This window comes from Musa acuminata, chromosome BXJ3-3 (assembly GCF_036884655.1).
Source record: "Musa acuminata AAA Group cultivar baxijiao chromosome BXJ3-3, Cavendish_Baxijiao_AAA, whole genome shotgun sequence".
Classification (NCBI taxonomy): domain Eukaryota; kingdom Viridiplantae; phylum Streptophyta; class Magnoliopsida; order Zingiberales; family Musaceae; genus Musa; species Musa acuminata.
In genome coordinates this window covers 8,833,902-8,856,244 of record NC_088351.1, presented here as the reverse complement: position 1 = coordinate 8,856,244, position 22,343 = coordinate 8,833,902, and the positions used below count along the sequence as shown (strand labels likewise).

The 22,343-nt window shown below is 36.4% G+C and overlaps 2 protein-coding genes across 2 annotated transcripts; both read right to left on the bottom strand.

The window, feature by feature from the left end:
- Positions 1–23: 23 nt before the first annotated feature.
- LOC103977948 (ADP,ATP carrier protein 1, mitochondrial) lies at positions 24–4,034 on the bottom strand. Its single transcript, XM_009393614.3, has 4 exons — positions 3,875–4,034; positions 1,976–2,501; positions 760–1,131; positions 24–584 (listed from the first exon to the last, which is right to left on the bottom strand). The coding sequence occupies exons 2-4, from the start codon at positions 2,480–2,482 to the stop codon at positions 288–290; spliced, it is 1,176 nt and encodes a 391-aa protein (XP_009391889.2). The 5' UTR covers positions 2,483–2,501; positions 3,875–4,034; the 3' UTR covers positions 24–287.
- Positions 4,035–5,229: 1,195 nt separating this feature from the next.
- LOC103977947 (copper-transporting ATPase HMA4) lies at positions 5,230–13,506 on the bottom strand. Its single transcript, XM_009393613.3, has 9 exons — positions 13,287–13,506; positions 12,346–12,621; positions 11,257–12,002; positions 10,322–10,793; positions 10,069–10,236; positions 7,405–7,659; positions 7,140–7,262; positions 6,468–6,953; positions 5,230–5,975 (listed from the first exon to the last, which is right to left on the bottom strand). Exons 2-9 carry the CDS (start codon positions 12,601–12,603, stop codon positions 5,553–5,555), a joined length of 2,931 nt encoding a protein of 976 aa, XP_009391888.2. The 5' UTR covers positions 12,604–12,621; positions 13,287–13,506; the 3' UTR covers positions 5,230–5,552.
- Positions 13,507–22,343: the final 8,837 nt, after the last annotated feature.

Below are 22,343 nucleotides of genomic sequence, written 5' to 3'. Positions count from 1 at the left end.
GCAAAACACAACAATCTGAAACATCAAACAAAATCCGTCGCCACCAGCACCGGTAACATTGCTGTTAAGGCATTAAATAGCAAACAATGGTCCAATTAAAATGTTCTCGAAAATATTGCTCCAAATATTTGTTGGAGGAATCTAAATTATTTCAACAGAACTTGGAAAAAAAAGGGCATGGAAAGGCTTAAGAAATAAATCTCAGATAAGTTATCGTCACCATCAGATTATTAGGTGGATGCGCCACCGGAACCCCACCGGAACCGTACTTCTTGCCAAAAACAATCTCAAGCACCACCTGAACCGTACTTCTTGCCAAAAACAATCAGCTGCAGCTTGTCATACCCGGCAAGCACACCGGCACCGGCAACGGCACGGAGAATGTTGGCACCTGCACCCTTGAACAGAGACTTGGCACCCTCCTTCTTCAGGATCTGGGAGAAGGCGTCCAGGGAGCTCTTGTACTTGACAGCCTCTCCAGAGGTCATCATCATCCTTCTGCGAACGGTGTCAATAGGGTATGACGCAAGTCCAGCACCATTGGTGATCACCCAACCTAGAGCAAAACTAGCAAAGAAACTATCCTGAAATCGTAAAAAACGCAATGAGTCAGAATCAGATCCAAGAACACATAAGATACGAGTTAAATGGAACCTGAGGATAGCTGATAAGATATTTAGAAATCTATAAAAAATAATCCAATATTTGTGGATAGCTGATGCAATATTTAGAGAAAAATATTCAAGTTAAACCACATACCTGTAATTTCCCTGTAAGAACCACCGGCTTCAAGGAGTCGTACATTCCAAAGTAAAGACCACGGTAAACTATAATTCCAACACATGAAATATTGAATCCTCGGTAAAGGCCAGCAATGCCATCAGATTGCAGTGTCTTCCTGTAGACATCAACTAGGCCATTGAATTGTCTTTCCCCTCCCTTTTTAGCAGCTTTAGCATCATTAGCCAATCGAGTTCGGGCGTAATCCAGAGAGTAGACAAAGAGTAGAGAAGAAGCACCAGCTGCACCACCAGAAGCAAGGTTTCCAGCAAACCATTTCCAGTATCCATCCTTGTCTTTCTTGAAATTGAACATTCTCTTGAAGTAATCTTTGAAAGCAAAGTTTAGAGCCTGGAAGGGACGACAAGAGAAGACGGTAAGCATATATAAAGAAGATAAAGGAAACATAACATCTGAATAAGATCTTAAGAGAGAACAGTACATATATGATTTGTGAAGACAGGTACAAGGGAATCAAACCTATGAAAAAAGGATGATAATTTTAATAAATGTTGAAGCAACAATAGACAGTAAAATCTAAGGGGCCATTGCCACCCCGATCTAAGCACAAGAAAACCTATATGAGAATTGCACAGGGAGAACTACAGAAAGTGCAAGCCCAGCAAAGGTCATTCAGCTTGCACAAGCCAAGACTAATCATGTGAACCAGACCCACCCCCATCACCCACATGACAAAAATGGATAAATACAAAGTGAAAACATGGCATCAGGTCTAATATAATGATTTATTGCAAGCAAATAGCTATCAAGTGGACACATTATAAAACAAATCGATTGAGAAATAAAACAAGAAAAAGAAAACATCACAAGGTAAAAGGTATCACTAGGTCATGCAGCAATCCAGGATCGAGGTTAGGGAAAAATAGAGAGCAACTACCATAGCTGGATGAGTTGTAAATGCATATGCTCAAAAGGATGTATGGCATACAAACTTAGAAACTGCAGCTAAAGCCAAGTAAACCAGTCAAATGCTACACGCAAAAATATACATGGTTAAGAGGAAGTATAACCAAGCGCATATCAGATGATCATTAAGTACAATGACATTAGCTATTTCTATCTGAATCTACAAAAACAAAGTTGAAAAAATCTCAGCATAACATATATACTATTCCAACGATGTGATGGAATAAGTTACAAAAGTGAATATAAACAGTAAGTGTACAAAACTCACCTGAGTTGGAAAATAGCGTATAACATTTGCTGTGTTGCCTCTCCACAGTGAGGCAACACCTTCTTCCTGCATTGTTCGTTTGAAGCAGTCAGTTATACCTTTGTAGGGTTCAGAAAGACGACCAGTCTTTATCATCTCATCCTGGTTCTGGATAAGAAGTTTCACACGTTCAATGGGAGCAGCAGCTGTTTTAGAAACAGCAGCAGAGACTCCACCCATGAGGAAATCTATTGCAAAACTCGCAAGACCTTTTTCTGCAGGTGCATTTGCAAAAATAGGCGATGCAGATGACAACATAGAGAGATCATAGCTAGCTCTGCATGCAGGCACCACTGGAGATTGAAGTGCGCCATTAGTGTAGTTTGCAGTTTTGAAGTGTCTCTTGTATACTGAAGTCGTATTGAAGTTATAACCAATAGCCTGCATGTCTTGTGAAAAGGTAGAACCAAGATGGAATTGGCCAGCAAATTTTTGGACAACAGTTGGGTGGTTAACTTGGTCAGCCATGTCTCACTTCCAGATTAGTCTACATGTACAGCACATAATCATCAAATCAGTACAAGTTGGAAATTAAATTCTTGAACATTCCATTTATAAGAAAACAAAGAAAGGGACGATTTAAGAACATATTTTTTGAAAAAAAAGAATACCTTTTTCACACTTTTACTTATTTCTGTTTTTGATGTAATATTTTCTCCTATGAAAAGCCTGGTGTTTCCCATTGTTCTATATTTCTTCTCATGCAAAGTGAATGTTTGCGGATTGCCCCATTTACAGCTCAGACAGATATCTAATAGATAGACTACTGTAGTCAGCAACAAGCACTTAACCTTATAGGCAGTACTTATTTCACACATAGTTATCTTTAATATAAATTCAGCACCTGCTTAAAGGGGTTGACATTATGTTGTTTAAACCTTCTAAATGACCAGCCAACAGAGACAAGCTTTAAACTGGAGTACAGGAGGTTGATTTAAGCATAAAAACAGCTATCACAAAGTTTAAAACAGTTCCATCCTAACAACAGAACAGCAAAAGAGCAAAAAATTAAAATTAAAAACAAGAAAACAGCATCAATGACATTATCAGACTACTCGGTACACCTGCATTAGACAATAATGCTACTGAGAATTAGAACCATCAACGCTAAAAGGTTTGATCTTATTAAGCCCTTAAAAAAAAGGCAGTGTTTCTAACACCATTGTGTTTGCTTTTAGTTGCGTATGAGCACCTAAGCACAATTTTCAAAGTAAACAAAAGGAAAGTGAAGGGAGTATGTGGAACTTGAGGATCCAATCTTTCAAACCCAGGAAAGATGATCGTACAAAGAAACGTAGTCCTCAAAACTATCCTTAAACAAAAAAACAGTACATAATTGGAAAAACATCTACAAAAGTGCTCAATAAAAGGTCAAATAAGATTATTTCTCACTGCATTCAGTAAAGGATGGTAAAAAACACAACACATCAATGCATTAGCTTAATATCAATAGATAACTAACAACATCTAATTATCCATCTACTGGCAGAAAGGGGCATATTGGCATACAAACCAAAGACAAAGATTAAGCAATTAAATCAATCATATAGGATGCATTAAGAAAAATATAATATACAGAACAAATGCGCATAGCACACAAAAAGCATAAATATTATAAGAAAAGATCAGAACAAATGCACGAAGAGGGAATAATCGACGACTTCTTTTGTGGTAGATCTACCGAGCGAAGCAATAGACGCACCAAAAACCTTATAATACAACATGGAACGGCTCCAGATCCGGACCATTCAACAGGAAAAGAGCCCAAACAAAAACAAGATCAACACCAAAACAGAGATCTTTCGCCGCAACAGGAACAAGTTAACACGAACGAACCAGGATAAGAACGCTACGGCTTACCCTCTCGGAGTTGGGAGTAGCAGACACTCCCTCCTCTCTCTGGGAGAACCAAGCGAACGCGCAAAGAGATGTGAGACCGCGAGAGGAGGAGGGAGGAGAGGGAAGACGCGGGGCGGATGGGAAGGGAGGCAACCATCGCGTGGGTGAGTATTTATATAGAGAATCCTAGGGTTTCACAACCATGTTGTTCTTGTGGAGTGACTGCATAGAAATCTTGTAAGCGACAAGCTTGATTGCCATCGAGAGGTTATGCGAACGAATCTTGACCGCCTGATCTTGACGCTGTCCAGCTTTCGAATGGCCGATGCTGTTGTGTACTCGAATTCTTATGCGCCCTTATACGTATGAAAATACTTTCCCTATTTCTTCCTTCCCTTATCTCGATGTATTAAATTAAATTTATTTCCTTTTTTTTTTAATTCCAAAACTAACATACAACGTAATATTCTTGTTTATTCATGTTTTGATTGTCCGAGACACTAGGAATGCTAGTTTAGTGTTTGGTTAATCGACACATCAAGGACTCTAATTCAATCTAGGATAAGTGATCTCGTCTAATGTGTGTCACTATGGATTGAAATGATTTAAGAATCAAAATAATATATTTTTCTCATATATCTTCACGATGTTAATTTCTAGGACTACATGTAACCCAATATAGATGTTAATTTAGGTTTTGATTGTCCAACACACTAGGGATGTTAATTTAGTGTTTGGTTACATCAAGGACTCTAATTCAATATGGGATAAGTGATCTCGTCTGATGCGTGAGTCACTAATGATTAAAAGTATTTAAGAACGAGAATGATATAATTTTCTAGTGATGCACTCATTAGATTTTTTATGATAAAGTTAAGTAATTATTGAATTGAATGAAAAGTTAGTTCTCCGGTTCAAATCGATTATTATTGAGTCATAAAGACATGTGTTGATTATGTGAAATTATTGATAATTACTAAAACACATCTTAAGAGCGTCAAAGGTCCTCCGTTTTTAAGTAGGTAATAAATTTATAAAATGATTGCAATGTAAAAATATATGCCCACATATTACTCTTTTTTATCAATATTATTATTCTCATCGAAGCATGCTTAACTTTAGAACTACGATGCATTATTGCTGATATCATCGCACTCATGAATAACTATGCATTAGCCAAATGAATATCTCAATAACATCTACTTTTCTTAAGATTATTTTTTATTATTTTAATTTTTTTGGATAATTTTACTTTATCTTCCTCGTTCACCCTAACATATTAACTTTCACATCCTCATTGTTTTTTTACATATCAATATGAGAATCCCACAGTCAAATCTGGGACAAAAACTTAAATGCAAGTCAACACAAAAAGGTTAACCCAAGGGTTGATCATCGATGATTACCTGAGAGGTGGCGTTTGTGACAAATGCAAGAATACAAGGCTATGATAGCTAGTCTTTCGACAATTGAGTTCTTATGCAAAAAACCCTGAAAAGGGTAGCAGCACTGAAATAATGACAAACCTAACTCTCCCAGTCTGCATCACTGTCACAGATGAAACTGTCAACATTATCGATCGATCCTTGAAATGATTTGTGAAATGAACATGTACTACAGAAAAGTTCAGCAATCCTGGGAGCAATACAACTTATAATTCGAGCAGGTGGTGATCGATACAATGAGAAGAACTCCTGCTTCAAACATAATTCAAGTAATCTCCACGTCCCTGTGCATCCTGGACTTGCAGTGGTTTCTTGTACGACTGCAGAAGTAAAGAGGAGCAAACGACGCTGAGCGATGAGGCGGCCATGCAGGCACCAGCGAGCCATGGAGGAAGCCGGATTCCGGTGAATGGGTACAGGATGCCAGCAGCGATTGGCATGCCGAGTACATTGTAACCCAGAGCCCATACATAATTGAGCCGGATCCTTGCTAGAGTCTTCCTTGATAGATCGATGGCAGTAATTACATCCTCCAGGTTGCTCTTTATCAGAACGATATCAGCGGCTTCGATGGCAATGTCTGTGCCAGCGCCGATGGCCATACCAACATCTGCAGCAACCAGAGCTGGTGAGTCATTAATCCCATCACCGACCATCGCTACTGTCAACCCCTCCATCTGCATTAAGATAGATAAGTCCTTGAAATGAATGGCAACAGTACCATTGTGACAGACAGGAATCAATTAACGTGTTCAACCATAGAAAATAATAGTCTGCTAAGAAAGAAGACTAGAACAAGAAATTTCTGGAGAAAATTTTCAAAATTATTGAGCTATCCAAACAGATAATAATGTCAGCCATGATGCATTAGCCTTACAATAATATCTCAACGAAACAATTTCTAACCAGTTCTGATGGAAGTTCCAAAATAATGCATATATCATGGTCATCTACCACTGATAAAATTGGTTTGATTAATTTTTTTATCACTCAGGTGTAAGAGACTAATAATATTAAACTAACACAAAATCCTTCCAAAATATATTTGTACGTTGCTGACTAACCAAGTATCAGCTGGTTATGAGCATGAAGATAGAATCAGTACTTGTGAATCAGAACTAAGGTGAAAAGACTAAGGAGCCAAAGCAAGATAACTATGTCCATCCTACCTGCAAATCCTTAATTCTTTCAGCTTTTCCCACGGGATCTGTCTCAGCAAATACTTTCTCAATTCCGACCTCCCTTGCTATGGCAGTGGCAGTAGCCCAATTATCACCGGTCACCATAATGCTTGAAATACTCATGGAATTTAGAAATGAAATTACACGGCCAGCCTCAGGCTTCAAGGGATCAGAGACAGCAAAAGCACCACAGATTACACCATCAACAGCAACCAGAACACAAGTCCTGGCTAAATGCTCCATGTCTGATACATAGTCTTGGATTTCAGGGCTTACTGCAACTTGGAAGGCAAGCATGAGCCTCTTGTTCCCAACAAGGACTCTTTTGCCTCCAATACTGGCGCCAACTCCAGCACCAGGATGCACTTCAAAGTCCTTGGCTTCAAGCAAGTGATCATCAGAAAACCCATACTGCTGGTGTAGTTTCTTCGAGTGTTCTATAACAGCCTTTGCTAAAGGGTGCTCACTGTTAACCTTAACAAAAAAATAACAAAGGTTGATAGAGAAATTGCTAAAAGATATCCAAAGCAGAAAAAGTGGTTCATTAATTACTAATCTCTAGTGCAGAAACTGCTGAAAACACAAGATCATCTTCTACACGTCCACTAAAACATATATAATTGGAAAAGGTACATAATTTAAACTTGCTTAAATGCTAACCTCTGCAGCAGCAGCCAATTTGCATAGCTCTTGTAATGATATCTTTGAAAAGTTCTTTATCTGGACGACTGCAGGTCTTCCAATTGTCAAAGTTCCAGTTTTATCAAAAACAACAGCTTTCACCTGTGAAGCAGAGAGACAACCAAAGTCAAATTCCATCTGCATAACCCAAATCAGATCAAAAGTAAAAGTACATCTGATTACAAATTAAAACCATTTCCACTAGGCTCCTATGGTTGATAATTGCGACATTTTTCCTAATTACCTTGTGGGCTTTCTCTAATGCATTACCACCTTTTATAAGGACCCCCTGAGAAGCACCTTTTCCAGTGGCAACCATAACAGCTGTTGGTGTTGCTAGTCCTAGAGCACATGGACAGGCAACCACTAATACTGAAATCCCAAATTGCAGAGCTAGCTCAAATCCATCCATCGCCTTTGGGATCCAACTCCTTGGATATAAGTGTGTTTCTCCAGGGATGAACCAACCAAGCCAAGTGATGAAGGCAGCAACCACAACCTGCAAAATAATTCAAACATTTGGAAAGGTCACCATCCATATTGTCCATCTTCAGATTTCATATGCTGATAAAATGGGATTGCATGGTTCTTTTACAAATTGCATTAGATCTACAACTTAATTGGAACAGTAAAATGTACTCGTAACCAGTGGCATGTCTTTGGGCGTGATACGACTGCAGATGTTTTTCTCAGCATCAGAAGGTCGGCAACAATATGAACTATGACCACAATAAGAATATTTCTCAAAGGCAACATATTAGTTCAAGATGGTCAAGTCTTTCAGTGACCTGGAAAATCTTCATGGTGAAAAACGAAGACCGTGAAAAGCAACCAGCAATTAGTTCCAGACAAGAAATATTAGCATCACATGCACCTTAGCTTTTCTCTATAAGGAATTTTCCAAACTCAAAAGTGCCAAACAAATAAATTTCTGAAGCTTAACTAGATTATTCCAGCTAATTATCTGCTGTTCTCCAAAATTGGTATGCAATTTCGAATGGTACCGCCCGGTACGGGCGGTACGTACCAGTCCGACAGCATACCGGTATGCGGTACGCCCGCTACCGAACGGAACGTGCTACAGTGCTATACTGTAGTAGTGCTACAGTGCTACAGTAAGATGAAGAAATATTTAAAACCGCTTGGTAATAATGATACAGTGCTCCAACGGTCAAATTGACCGTTGGAGCCCTTTCTCATAATATTTAAACCCCTTCTCCCCTATTTTACTCTATTACATTTTCATATTCTCTTAAATTATCTCAAATTCATTTTTTCTCATATTTGTGCTCTCCTAAACTCTACGAAACAACGATTTGTGAATTAAATCAAGGTTAATTTAGGAAGATTAAGAGGAAAAATTTTCTAATCAAGAGGTATGTTTACACAAGGACAATTCATAATGGATTGAAATACGAACCTTGCATAAGATATTCTTCAAAGCCAGAAAAAAATATGTGATACTATTCTTACCTAATTTACATTGATTTTGCTAAACTTATACTATTACTATATTTATTTCTAACTTAAAAATCCTATCCTAACTTTTTTTTTCATGTATTTTCGGAGGGTTTTACGCCTAAATTAGGTGTACCGCTCGGTACGCCCTAGCATACCGCTCAGTACACGGTACTATACCATACTGAGCCAACCTCAAAACACTGGTATGGTACGGTATTGCATACCTTGCTCCAAATATTGACAATGTCCAACACTCTTAATGTGACATCGTAGTTTCTGGACAAGAATAAGAGCCTTCTAATCTGGCAAAGGTAAAATCAACAACACAGCACAAGTGACATTGCAGAACTCTCAGGTCTGCAAGCAAAAGGCTCAGCAGAGGTTCCAGAATGTAACAAATCCAAATACAAGCTCATTTAGAGCAAGATACTCAGAAGTTCCTGCAGACCGGAAAACAAATATATGGCATATATTGATATGTTTAAAAATTGATAAGTTCATCTTGCTTTGCTAGACAGGGTGTTTGCATTGCTGAAAACAGGTTAGCAAGAGACTAAATAAAGCAAATCAAGGTTAGATGGCAAAAGAAGAATGAACCGGCTGTGTTGACCAAAATTTATCAACCAAAATTCAGTACATTTAACCATTTTATAACCAAATAAACTTTGGACAAGATAACAGTACATGAAACCTAAATACCCAATTAACAAGAATGAAGAGTAGCTATTGGTTAAGCAGTTCGTTTGAACCAACAAGCAATACATTGGAATGCCAGGGAACCAGATTGCTATCTAATGCAAACAAAAGCCAGATAATCACAGTGGATCTAGTAAGATATGCAGCAAAAGCATAAGACTTGCCAGTTAACTGTCCACTCACAACAAGTGCTAGAAGTGGGAGGGAGGGAATAAGTAAGGGGCAAAGAAGCAGGAGAAAACTCACAACAAGGACATTTTAGTTAGCAGAAAAATTCTAAAGATTTTACCTACTCAAAAGAGTCGAATCTAATTATTGTAAATTGCATACTAGTGCAACCATTATTTATATAACAATCTTATATATATATACAGGTTATTCATATAAAGTAATTTTATCATAATCAAAGAACTTCAGCGAACTTATGCTATTTTTTTGGTGTATCAGCATTTCAGCAAGATGGAGAACAAGAACATTCAAAAATACTAGCGCATAGTATAGCTCATATTCTGCAGGCATCATATCAAAATGTGCATCCAAATATGGATGCCCGCATGGGGAATCATGTAAACGCAGTCTAGATAATTTGTTTCTTGTTTACAGCCTAGGCAATATCAAAGTTGCATGGTCAACCAACCTTGCCAATAATGTTGTATGCAAAACCTTTTTCATAATCAATTATGAATTTCTCAAAAGATATTGATAATGACCAACAAATCCACAAATTGCTTCTAGCTGACAATGTACTTACCATTGGGACAAAGAACCTAGAAATCTTGTCTGCTAACTTCTGAACTGGAGCTCTTGCAAGTTGAGCCGCCTCCACTAACTGAACTATCTGTGAGAGAGCAGTCTCTGATCCAACATGAGTTGCCTTAATTAGTATGCATCCATTCTCATTCACTGTACCACCGATGACCTGTTTGAAATTCTTCTTAAAATAAATGCACAAAAAAAATAAAAAAATGCACAGTAAAATAATTACATATTTCCCAATACAAAACCTTATCTCCTTGTCTCTTAGCAACAGCCTTTGCTTCTCCAGTAATCATGCTCTCATTCACATGGCTTTGACCCCTTATAACAATCCCATCTACTGGAACTTTTGAACCTGGAACTATCTTGATCACATCATTCCTCTGTAATAACTGAGTACTAATCTCTGTCTCTGAGATTACATTTCCATCCACATCTAAACTTAGCAGAGTAGCTGTATCAGGAGCAAGTTCTGTCAGCTTTGCCAAAGCATCTGATGTCTTGCCCTTTGCAACCACCTCCAAGTACTTACCCAGAAGAATAAAAGATATTAACATAGAACTGGTTTCGAAGAAGTCCTGACCTTCGAAAGATTCTGAGGTTAATGCTTTTATAACAATGTATACGGAGTAGAAATAGGCCGCATTAGTTCCTAATGCAACCAGAACATCCATGTTAGCGGATCCCCGTCTCAGTGCATGATAAGATCCAACATAGAATCTGAATTAATTGCCAAGCACAACCATGACTTAGTAAATTCTGCAACACTGTTAGAATAGGCTGTATCAATCATGCTTGTGAAAAAAAAGAATATACACATCATAATCTATGCATAAAAATATAAAGCATTGAAAAGTCTTCACTAGGATATACTCTTCAGCAGACTTGATAAAAGAAATATATATGGCATCACAAAAAACAAACATTTACTGTCAAAACCTACACCACGATTTTTAAGTCGTTAATAAAAAGTGAACCTTTAGGATTGATAAGTAATACAAGTCATATAAATCAGAAGTCCCAGAGTATCCAAATGAACATTAAATCGTAAACGGTAATGGAGAAAATTTTATTAGTCTAATTATCAAATTATTGTATTTTATAAAAAGTGATACAAGTATCATTTCTTAGAGTGATAGACACAAAACTAGCATCACACAATGAAATAGACTCGTAATCATACCTCCAGCCAATAATGAACTGCACTGGTGTACAGAAGACACATCGAAGTAACATTCCCATGTTTAAATTGTTGTATAGTTTGTAGCTTAACCAATCGCCAACAGGTGAAAACATAGGGAGTACCATAGAGAACATAAACACAGGAACCGAGAACAAACAACTCCAAAGGAACTGATTTCTGTAAGCTGTAATTTCATGATGCTGTTCTGTTTCTCTTACTCTAGTGGTTGTATACAAGCTGGCATGATATATGTTTGGACCATGACCAGCTTCTTGTATGCGTTCGATAAGTGATCTGGGACCTGTGAGATCGGGATCATAGGCAATAATTACTTTGTGGCTCCCTTCATCAATTTCAATATGATTCACACCTTCAACTGCTTCGAGGTATGACTTCATGATAGTGGCATCTTCTGAGGAATTAAGACCTTCGACTTTAAGATGCACTTTATTGAAATCATCTCCAGAGCTAATCAGATCAGCTCCAAACCCTGCATCCTCGATAGCCTCTATTAGGTGAACAGAATCTGTGACATTGGGATCAAAGTGTATCTTGGCTTCTTCAAGAGCAAGGCCAACTATGGCCTTCTTAACACCATCAACCATAAGGAGTGCTCTCTCAACTGATTCAGAACAGCTTGTGCAGGCCATTCCTTTGATTCGAAGTCGGCATACAGCAATCTCTTGATCTGGAAATTCATCAACTTCAAATTTTAAGTCTCCTATGGCGTCTTTGATTCTTTTTGCCTTGGGATAAAGAAAAAACATTATTAACAAATATAGAAACAGAGCACAAAGATAATGTTAATGATTATAGTAATAAGAAAATAGATACCACTCACAATCAGCATGTAAGGAGAGGACCTGAATCATCGCATTTTGCATATTTCAATTCATAACAAACGTAATTATATTTTAGGGAAAGATAGGTTCCAAACCACAATAAGAGTGGATCAAAATCAGGCAAATGAATCCAGACGGTGATCACTTTACAACCAAAGTCCATGGATCAGTATATTATGGATCATCATAATATTATCATAATATTTAAGACTAAAAGTAAAAAAGTAAAACTTCTTTCCCAACTTACATTGATAAATTCAGGGTTGTATCTTATAATTGCTTGGCCGTGAAGAGGAGATACGGAGATGCTCTCGACTCCCTTCATATCCCCCACCACTGATTCAATGGACACTGCACAAGAAGCACATTGGATTTCACGAATTCTTAACACAACCTTCCTGGTCTTCTTGTCGCTTTCGGAAGACTCATGCGAAAAATCAACAGCAACACTTCCGTTGGGTTGTAGAAGCGGTGCTGTTAGATTAGCCTCCCCGTTCTGCTCCATCTTGCTTCAGCTGATAGCCTGATTCAAAATAACTTCAAGAACCAGTTCCATACGAAGATAAATATACGTAATCTGAATATTAACGAAGAAACAAAACCACACGAACATAGAAAGATAAGAAGACCCATGTCGACGCCAATTAAATCTTTGACTTGTAAGTACAAGAATCCGAACACAAGTCACAACAGTACATTGTGGGACAACAAATTAATGCAATGCTCTAACACAAAGTAATCCAAGAAGGGTAGGAGGGCTATGAATATAAATCAGGCAAACACTTTTCAGTTCTTGTGAGCCGTTCCCTAAAAGTGACTATGAAACGGATAATAAAGAAAACACCATGCAGTTGCTTTCATTGAGTTCAAAACCATTACCGAAACAAATTCTCAAAACTGTTCCTACAGTTCAAATATTGAGATTCTCATCCCCCGTTTCCAAGAAAACCATGCCGATGACCAAAACCTATTTGGTCGAGGTAAGACGAAACATCAGCGAAACCCTAATGGCTTTGTAATCTTATTCCGAAAACCTCAACCGGTAACGACCGTACTCTACTCGACATAAACCGATCGATTGTGGAGGACAAGGAAGCCAACACGGAATGCACGACCAAGAATCTGAGACCGGACAGGAGATAAAAGAGAGGACACTTCGAAAAAGCGGACGGCATGGCTGATTCGAACCCGTGCGATTTGGCGGAGCGAGAGTGAGGAAGACAGGCGACGGCGGCTACGGCTCTGAAAGGTCTTCGGGTCTTTGGATTTGGAGCGGCGAGAGGAAGAGATAAGGGAGGACGGGAAGAGAAGAGACGAGAGACGAGGGTGAGAAAGAGGAAGAAGACGACCAGAACAATGCCGACGGTCGTTCTCTCACTCTCTCTCTTTGTGCGAACCGCCGTAAGCCCATAAAGTTTGACTCGAACTTCCCCCCTTTTCTATTGCTAATTTAACTATATTATCAAAATTACTTATGTGGCCCTTTTAATTTTACCGTATTATCTATCCCCCAAAAAAATTATAAACTTATATATATACCTATATTATCATTTCTTTTCTTGAAAATTATAAAATTAGATGTTTAATATTTTTGATTTAATTTTAACAATGATAATCAAATTCATATTCAAGTAATCAAATACAATTTGTGATCAAGGAAACATTTGCATCACACAAGGCTGCCAACTAGATTGAACAGACCAAAATATCTCCATTATTTTAGTAATAATCAGAATAAAAAAATATATTTTTTTCGATTCAATGTATTTTTTAATCATTTTTTAAAGTTAATCTATTGATTGTACTGTGGAGATCAGCACACAAAAAAGAATAAATGGCCAATTTTCTCTCCAAAAAAAAAAAAGAATTATAATGCCGTTAATACACTGATTGCCGTCCCTAAACACGTAAGAGATATAAAAATTATTAAACATGCTCAAGAGGACAAAATTATATCTCATAAAACTTGTAGTGTTTCATGCAGGATCTAAATCCTTTGGCATCAACTTCAACAAATATCCTTTCCTTGCTTAGCCAAATGTAATCGCATCTCTATTTTCCTAATTTGAAGGTTTGACTGACCAACATAGATCTTGTTATTATCGGATGAGGGACATCAAAGTTTGACTTCACTTCAAAAAAGTATTGTCGATCAAACAGACAAAGATTCTCGCACAACCTAAACTCGATTAAGCTAACCTTTGAAGGCTATTAATATTAACATCAGGAGCTAATTAGTTCGATATTAGATTTTTTAAAAAAATATTATTTATATTATATATGATTAGTGAAAAAAAAAATTCTAATAATATTTTTTTATCAATATGAATTTAAAAAAAATACCAAAATTAACGAATCCATCCATGATATTTAATAGATTTGATCGTCGTAGTCCAGATAATATCAATATTTTAAATTAAGAGAGTTAATATTAATCATGATTAGGAGCAAGTAATACAATCTTGTTGTAGACATTAGTGTGAGGGACATAGGAAAGAGGAAGGAAGAGTGGGAACAGCACAATATGGTGGAATCCAACGAGGATTCCAACGAGCAGAGGAATCGTCTTTAGTTCATAAATTGTACGTTAAAAGATGGCGGGGTCCAATGCACGCCATTTGTACATACAAACAAAGGACTCATCCGCAACTTTGCACGCCAATTGATTCATTGCTTTGTTTCTGATATTGACAGCTTACTTGTTGCAGACGTTCGAGATTGGCCATCTGATGTACCACCAAGTGGTGTTAGATTGGCCACCAAGGATCTAAATCCATTTCAATTATGATTGGTATATCTATTCTATATTCACACCTACCTATTAATTTCAACTTTATTTATATATTTTGTACCCTAATTTATTATTCGAGTACTTATTAATCCTATAATTGAGCATTACTCTGTTTTATTTTGGAGATGATCGGAGTTGATCAATCTTAACCCAAGATAAAAATAAATCTTCTGAGTTTAGATGAATCTTTCTTTTTTTTTATTAGAAAAATAATGTAAATGAAAGAGTCCATATTGAAAATCCTCTAGTTGGATCTTCATGCTTTTTTTTTATAAGAGAAATTCATTATCGGCTTTCGATAATGATCATTTCGATGATTAAATCAATCTAATAAATATTTCAAAATAGATTAGAGAATGATAAAAAAAAAATATCATTAACCAATCATTATCTAACACGTAGTCTCCACGTGGAGTCTAGGTTGAAAGTGTTGAATCTCGAATTTTGATGATGAAATCAATTAATGAGTTTATTGGACCAATATATTTTTGAGATAAGTGACATAAAAAATACTTTGATCACGGACTCGGATCATCGAATGGTCAACTATCGAGCAAGAGAGGCGAACGTTATATCGAGAAATTATCGTATCGAAAATTAGACGTCGAGCTGAAGGATTGATCGACATGCTGGAGATCGGACTTCGTGCTATAGGTTTGACATAGTGTCGGAAGGATTATATATTACATCGAAAGATTAGATATCATGGAAAAGTCAATATACTATATTACATCGAAAGATTAGATATCGTGGAAAAGTCAATATACTGATAGAATGAGTGATATATCGAAAAAAATGACGATGTGTCAAAGGTTCGGATTATAGATAATTTGTCAAAGTCTGATCAAGATCATTTTGGGTTAATTAAAGTTGGTATTATGTCAAAACAATATCAACTTACTAAAAAGGTTATTAAGCTTGAAGTTAGGTTGAACTAGACATGTGAAAAGGCTAAACTAGTAGCCTAAAGTAAGCTTGGGTGATGGTACTACATGCTCACGCGGTGATACAACTTGAGCTAACAAATAAGCATTGTTTGTGTTTATCAACCTATGGTGACGATAATACTACCTATGGCGGTGGTAGTACTGTTTGGAATTTAAATTTTGCAATAGTAGTACCATCGAAGTCCAAAATTACGATGTCAAAACTTACAATGGTAGTATCGCCTAGTGTAAACGGTACTACCGCTCATACCCTGAAATTCAATAATTTAAATTTTTCAGCATCATTCTTGAAGCCTTTTAAGGCCTATAAATATCACACTTAGGCTTGATTGATGGAGCATCTACTCTTGAGTTTGTGAAGTATTGTAACTCTCTATTTGAGTATTGTTTAAGTCTCTTCCTCTTTCATAAGTTTAGTTATGATACTAAGTTATAAGAGATCTCTTGTAAAAGAGTGAGTAGAGGTTTTCTCCTAGGCCTGAAAAAAAAAAAAGTTGTAACAATGGTAGTTGATCTTCACCTATTAGAAAGATGATCGGTTATAAAAGTTTTGAACATTACTAGAGCTACTAGCATACTCTCTGGTTCTTATAATATCTTCCTGATTAATCTCAAGTCATTCAGACCATAACTGTCAATTGTTAAGACCTACAAGATATTAATAAAAAAAATAACAATGCAACTCAATTACTAAGACCTATAGGATAATTGAGTAGTGCGTTCCATACTTTTATAGATATTAACAGTCTACATGACTCATGACTTGGGCTTTGATACCACAACTTACAATACTCTACTCTTAGTCCATCGCATACAAGATATGCATGACTAAAGTAGGATATCACTTTCTAGTTTTTTTACTACTATCAATAAAAGCACAGATAATCTTAAAAGTAAAACATATCAATTTAATAAATAAAATATTTTTGATCATTGGAGTTGATTATTTTTATGAAATGAGGAGAGGCTGAGCTACTGGTGTTGATCATTGAGAAGCTGGTCGAAGGATTTGTATGGAAGAATATTATCACCCACTTTGAAATTTTGAGAGTTATAATCACCAACATTGAAACTCAATTTAACAATATGAAGTTTAAAATGTTTTGTCAATCCTATGGAGTTCAACTAAAGTTCAACTCGGTAGCTATCTTTAGACTCATAGTTTTACTACGATCACCAACCAAACTATTCTTGAAGGGTTAAAGAAGCGGATCATTGGAGCAAAAGACAATTGGGTGGACAAGCTACTAAGTACTTTATTGGCATTCTAAATGACACCTAAGACTATGTCGAAAGAGTCACCATTTAGCTTAGCCTTCAGCACCGAGATATCCTGTCATTTGAGATAATCTTTCTAACACCTCAATTTGAGAATTTTAATAAGAAAATTTTTGAAGGACTTTAGGCCAAACTAAACCTAATCAACAAGGCCAAAGTAGAAGCACAACTAAGGACATTGAGATACAAGAAAATGATGGCCAAGCTTTATAATCGAGATGTTTGCTCTAGGGAAATCAGATTAAATATACTTGATACTTTGAAAAGCTAAAGTCAATAACTTAACTAGACTTGGGTAAACTAGCGATAAATTGGAAAGGGTCCTATTGAGTTATTTAGATCATTTGAGATAAAACCTATCACCTCGAACCAATAGAGGAGTATTGCCAAGGACATGACACATTGTAAAATTAAAAACGTCTTACGCTTGAGGCATCTCTCGAGATTGGGTCGGGGTGACTATGTCTCAAATATTAAGTTTTGGTTTACCATATCTTTTGTCACATTCAGATTTATAAAAAATAAATAAATTAATATTTTATTATCCATAATTTATATGATAAACTTTTTTTTTCCTTTGTCCTTGAATTCAAATCATTGTCTTTACAATAATAAATGTTCTATTAATTAAAAAAAGGACCATATCTTCTTGGTAGGGTCAAAAGTCACTTCCACCCAAGCTTCGGATCTATTATAAAGTAGTAGATTATTCTAAAAATAAATATCAACAACTATACATGCTGATAGAAACCTCGAAAAAATTATTAAAAAAATATTTAATATTCATGAAATATAAATAAATATCAATAATTCAATAAGAAATGATAATAAATCGATTCATTATAAAACTTATGCATAAGAAAAACGATGATAATTTCTTACAAAATAAACAAAATAATACATCAGCCATATGCAACACATATATAACAACAAAGCCGCACATCACCCGATGGTGTACTCTCCCTATAGCGGATGTAGAGACATATTCCACAGGATAGATTTCACCCAACAACGGATAGAGATTAACTATATCGCACTCCTAATGGTGGATGGAGTGATATCCCTCAGCCACCCAAGTGGGGACACGTTTCTCCCAACAGTGGATGGAGGAACTATCTAACAATCATGTTTGACGGTCCGCTAATCCCCGAAGGGAATCACCATGCCTACCCTCGCCAGGGATACATAAACATCTATGATCATTCATTTACACTCATTTATTTACTCATGCATGCATCATGAAATCAAGGTGATTAAATATTATGAGAGACTATACTTGATGTAAATCGGCTAAACTATGTTAATTAGTGGCTTCGCATTGTCATAGGCACATAGCTTCTTTCACATGTTGCACTTTCAATGTGAACTACTAGCCTAGTCATATCTACTATATGATAATAATCATATCAATATTATAAATTTAAGAAAGTAGAAAACTAATAATTATTTTTAAATGATATCTTCAAATAAAACTTTTAAATTCATCAAATCATAAAGGCATGAAACATTAATCTCTCAATAGTCCTCAATCAACTACAACCCTAATTGGAATAACTCAATTGACTTAATCAAACTCAATTCGATTATCACCAACCTTAAATCCTTATAGAACCGGTTTAGAATCATCGGTCTAATTTAGATTTGATTGATCTTGATTAGGTCAAGTAGGTTTGAACTAGTCAAGTTAATCTGGAATCATCCTAAATTGGCTTTAACCGATCAGACCTATCTGATTTAGTCAATTAATGAACTTAAACCAATAAAGGGAGAGGAAATTAGACTATGTCATATAGTGCTAGCCCGAATCAAACCAGCTCACTTGAGTCTTGGACGAGTCACATGCACTGTATATGTCTATTCCAAATAATAAGTTGAACTAAGGTACAACGAGCTAGATAGAGGAGCAACAATGTGTCTAATGCTAATCGTATTGCTGGGCAAGCTTAACTTCATGGACTAGAATAATCGTTACTCATAAGTTGAGTTAAGCCTTACTATTGAATTAGGTCATGCTTGGCTCGCGAGTTAGTCGTACCTAACCGTATGACCTGGCCCATGCCTAGCCACATGGGCTGGATCGTACATGGCCTATGGGTTAGGTCATGCCTAGTCACATGTGCCAGGTTGTACTTGGTCACATGGGCTAGGTCGTACATGACCACATGGGCTGAATCGATCCGGTCTGACAAGTCAACCTAACTGAAGCCGGACTCTAATTATACTCCTCTTATCAAATTAGATTTCAAGATTTAAAATTATTAAAGAATAACTTAAATCCATTAATTAAAATTTTAAATTCATGATCTTAAATTTAAAGCTAATTGCATCATAGAAATTCATATATAATACTTGAAACATAAATATATCTAATTAAATAAATTAAAACTATTATGTTAATCCAAAAAATAAGAATTTTAATAATTAAATTAATATTAAAATTTACTTAAGTTCCAAAGATCAATATAAATCAAATAATCATTCTAACATCACAAATCAATTATCATTATTTACTAATCATGAAAATTTAAAATTAAAACATCATTAAGCATCATAAAATTATAACAATCTCAACATCAAGATTTCAAAAGATAAATCAAAACTAATTATAAAAGAAAAGATTCTACCTCTTCTCGATTATCCTTTCATTGATATCATCAGAAGTCCTATCCTCAATCCTCCCATTATTAGGCTCGGTGAGGAATGAGGGAGGAGTAGTCCCCTATATATATGAGAGGAGATGAGATCTCCCTGAAAGGTAAGTAATAATTTAATTTAATTTTTAATTTATTTTTATTTTGCTTTCACACACAAAGAAAGAAATATGATATTCATTTCTTATAGTTCATACATAAAAATGGAATGTAAATTATTACTTGCTAAAAATCAAATCATTCATTAGGAAATAAATCAATTAATAATTTGATTGATTAGTAGAATTCTTAACTTATCCACATGATTAAGGAAACCAAATTTAATCATTTCCTGAACTATAGTATACAAACATAGAAGTTAATAATAAAGCAATACATTATTTATAGTAATTAATTTATGTTAAGGGAGAAATTATCGGTAATTGCATCTTTGGCTAGTGGTAAAAAAATTTTCAAGATGTAAGTTATAAGCCAAGAAAAAAAGTTTCATTACTTTAGAAATACTATACTAACTCGATCGGACCTCTACATCCAAAATAAGATATCGACCTACCCAAATAAAAGACTAGTCAGGTGGATAAGCCTGACGATGCAAGAAAGTAAAGACACAAGAATTAAGTCGAGTAGATAGATTTGACGACTCAGAGGCTACCATAACATGAAAAGACAGTCAGTTAAGCATCAAGGCGAGGTGGTGAGTTAAATTATTCTTAAGGGACACATCAAAAGTGTAAAAAAGATTGATGTGCAAAGACTACCTTAGAAAGTGTAAAAGCATTTAATGTGTGAAGACTACCTTAGAAAGCTTAAAAAATCTTACTATGGTGAGACACAAGGCCGAATATATCCAAAGTGTATGAGTAGGGAAAACTCGACCCATATGAGAAAAAAACTATTATGATCCCTTTATTTTTTTAGCTTTGAATAATGTTTTATTGAGTTTGTCAAGTTTAATAAAAGTTGAATAGAGGTTTATTTGATATTTATTTATGTATTAAGAGTTCAAGCCTTGATGAACTCGAGAGTTAAACTCTATAAATAGGGATGCATCTGTTTCTTTTTATCAATCAATTAAATATAATTTCAGTCTTTTGACAAACCCTAGAAGGTTGATCCCCTTAAAGTGATCAAGGAGGTCGATCCTCTCGAAGTGATTATCCATTTTCTCCCTCTTTTTCTACGATAAAACCCTAGGGGTCTTATCATTTGGTACCAGAGTAGCGATCATCGACGTTCTCGTTGTAATTTCTCACAACACTTCATCACAGCCATCATCATCATAAAAAAAAAAAGCTAACAGTCATGCCCCATACTACTCAAGCGAGAAAGGGTCACCGCCTTTATTTCCTAACCGTGGTCCTCAACATCTCTACAGTCATCATCTCTCCTCAATCGTACCTTTACTAGAGACAACGCTACCAGCAGCACACCTCCCAACCCTTAGCAGCCGCTCGTGATCGATCGGTGTATGATGCTAATCAATCGTGCGATCGTCGCGGCTTCCTAATCTACCCCTTCTTCTTCGATCTTACCTTCTGCTACAATCTTCGGCATTCTTGTTACAGAAGCCCAAGCCTCATCCCACCTTCCGTCGTCGCTGCGCACGTGATGACCGTGCGAGATCGACATCTACAACCCCTTCTGTTGCCATCTCTCTCCTTAGCTATTGCAGGAGAGCATTTCTTTCGCCGGAGATGCCATCGCTAGTAGTGCATTGCCCGCGATCCTTGCTGCATCCCCTTGGGTCACAACCATAGTCGCTCGTGGTGATGCTTTTGCCTCAAGCCATGCACATAGTGAGCCCTCACACTACTCTCAACATATGCTTCCTTGGCAGCCTCACAGCGATCCCTCATGCCTTCAACGCTGCTCCGAACTGTGCCACTGCCACTGCCTCTAAACCTTGGCAACAACATCCTCCTTGCAGCGACCATAGTGAGCCCTTACACTGCTCTGACATTCACTTCCTCGGTAGCTTCATGATTCCTCATGCCCTCAACGCTGCCTCCGGCCAAGCTTCACATCAATCGCACCGAATAGGGCAGTACTGATGCCCTTGACTAGATAATAGAAACAAGAGTCAAGGATTGCAGATCTATAGTCCTATGTAATAGCTACCGATAATTCAGTGAGGTGTGAAGGTCGAGAGCCCCGACTCTCTCGTCGATAAAGGAGGATTGGAGCCCCCAATCTCTGCACCTTATCGACGAGAGAGTCGGGGCTCCCGACCTTCACACTTACATTCATGATATATGGAGCAATGTATAGTATAAATAAACTATTATGTAATTTTTCACTCGTGATGATCTCATCATCTAATAGTATTGAATAAGTATTATTCTCAAAATCTAATTTATATCCGCTAATTGTCAAACATGAAATGAAAATAATATTTTTGATAATAGAAGGAACAAAATAGCATGCATCTAATGCAATAATAGCTCCACCAAGCATATATAGGGTGACCTCGTTAATAATTACTATAGCAACTTTTGCTCCATTGTCCATCTTGAGATTCATCTCACTTCTTGACAATCTCTTAGGTTTTGCTAGAACCTACAACGAATTGCAAATATGA

What these genes read in the sequence shown, in the direction of transcription:
- LOC103977948 (XM_009393614.3), bottom strand. Translation starts at nt 2,482, where the DNA reads ATGGCTGACCAAGTTAACCACCCAACTGTTGTCCAAAAATTTGCTGGC. An exon ending in TACGCTATTTTCCAACTCAG is followed by an intron (nt 1,132 to 1,975) that starts GTGAGTTTTGTA and finishes CGTCCCTTCCAG; the next exon opens with GCTCTAAACTTTGCTTTCAA. An exon ending in TTCTTACAGGGAAATTACAG is followed by an intron (nt 585 to 759) that starts GTATGTGGTTTA and finishes TTACGATTTCAG; the next exon opens with GATAGTTTCTTTGCTAGTTT.
- LOC103977947 (XM_009393613.3), bottom strand. Translation starts at nt 12,603, where the DNA reads ATGGAGCAGAACGGGGAGGCTAATCTAACAGCACCGCTTCTACAACCC. An exon ending in CTAGGTTCTTTGTCCCAATG is followed by an intron (nt 7,660 to 10,068) that starts GTAAGTACATTG and finishes ATTATTTTGCAG; the next exon opens with GTTGTGGTTGCTGCCTTCAT. An exon ending in AAAGAATTAAGGATTTGCAG is followed by an intron (nt 5,976 to 6,467) that starts GTAGGATGGACA and finishes ATCTTAATGCAG; the next exon opens with ATGGAGGGGTTGACAGTAGC.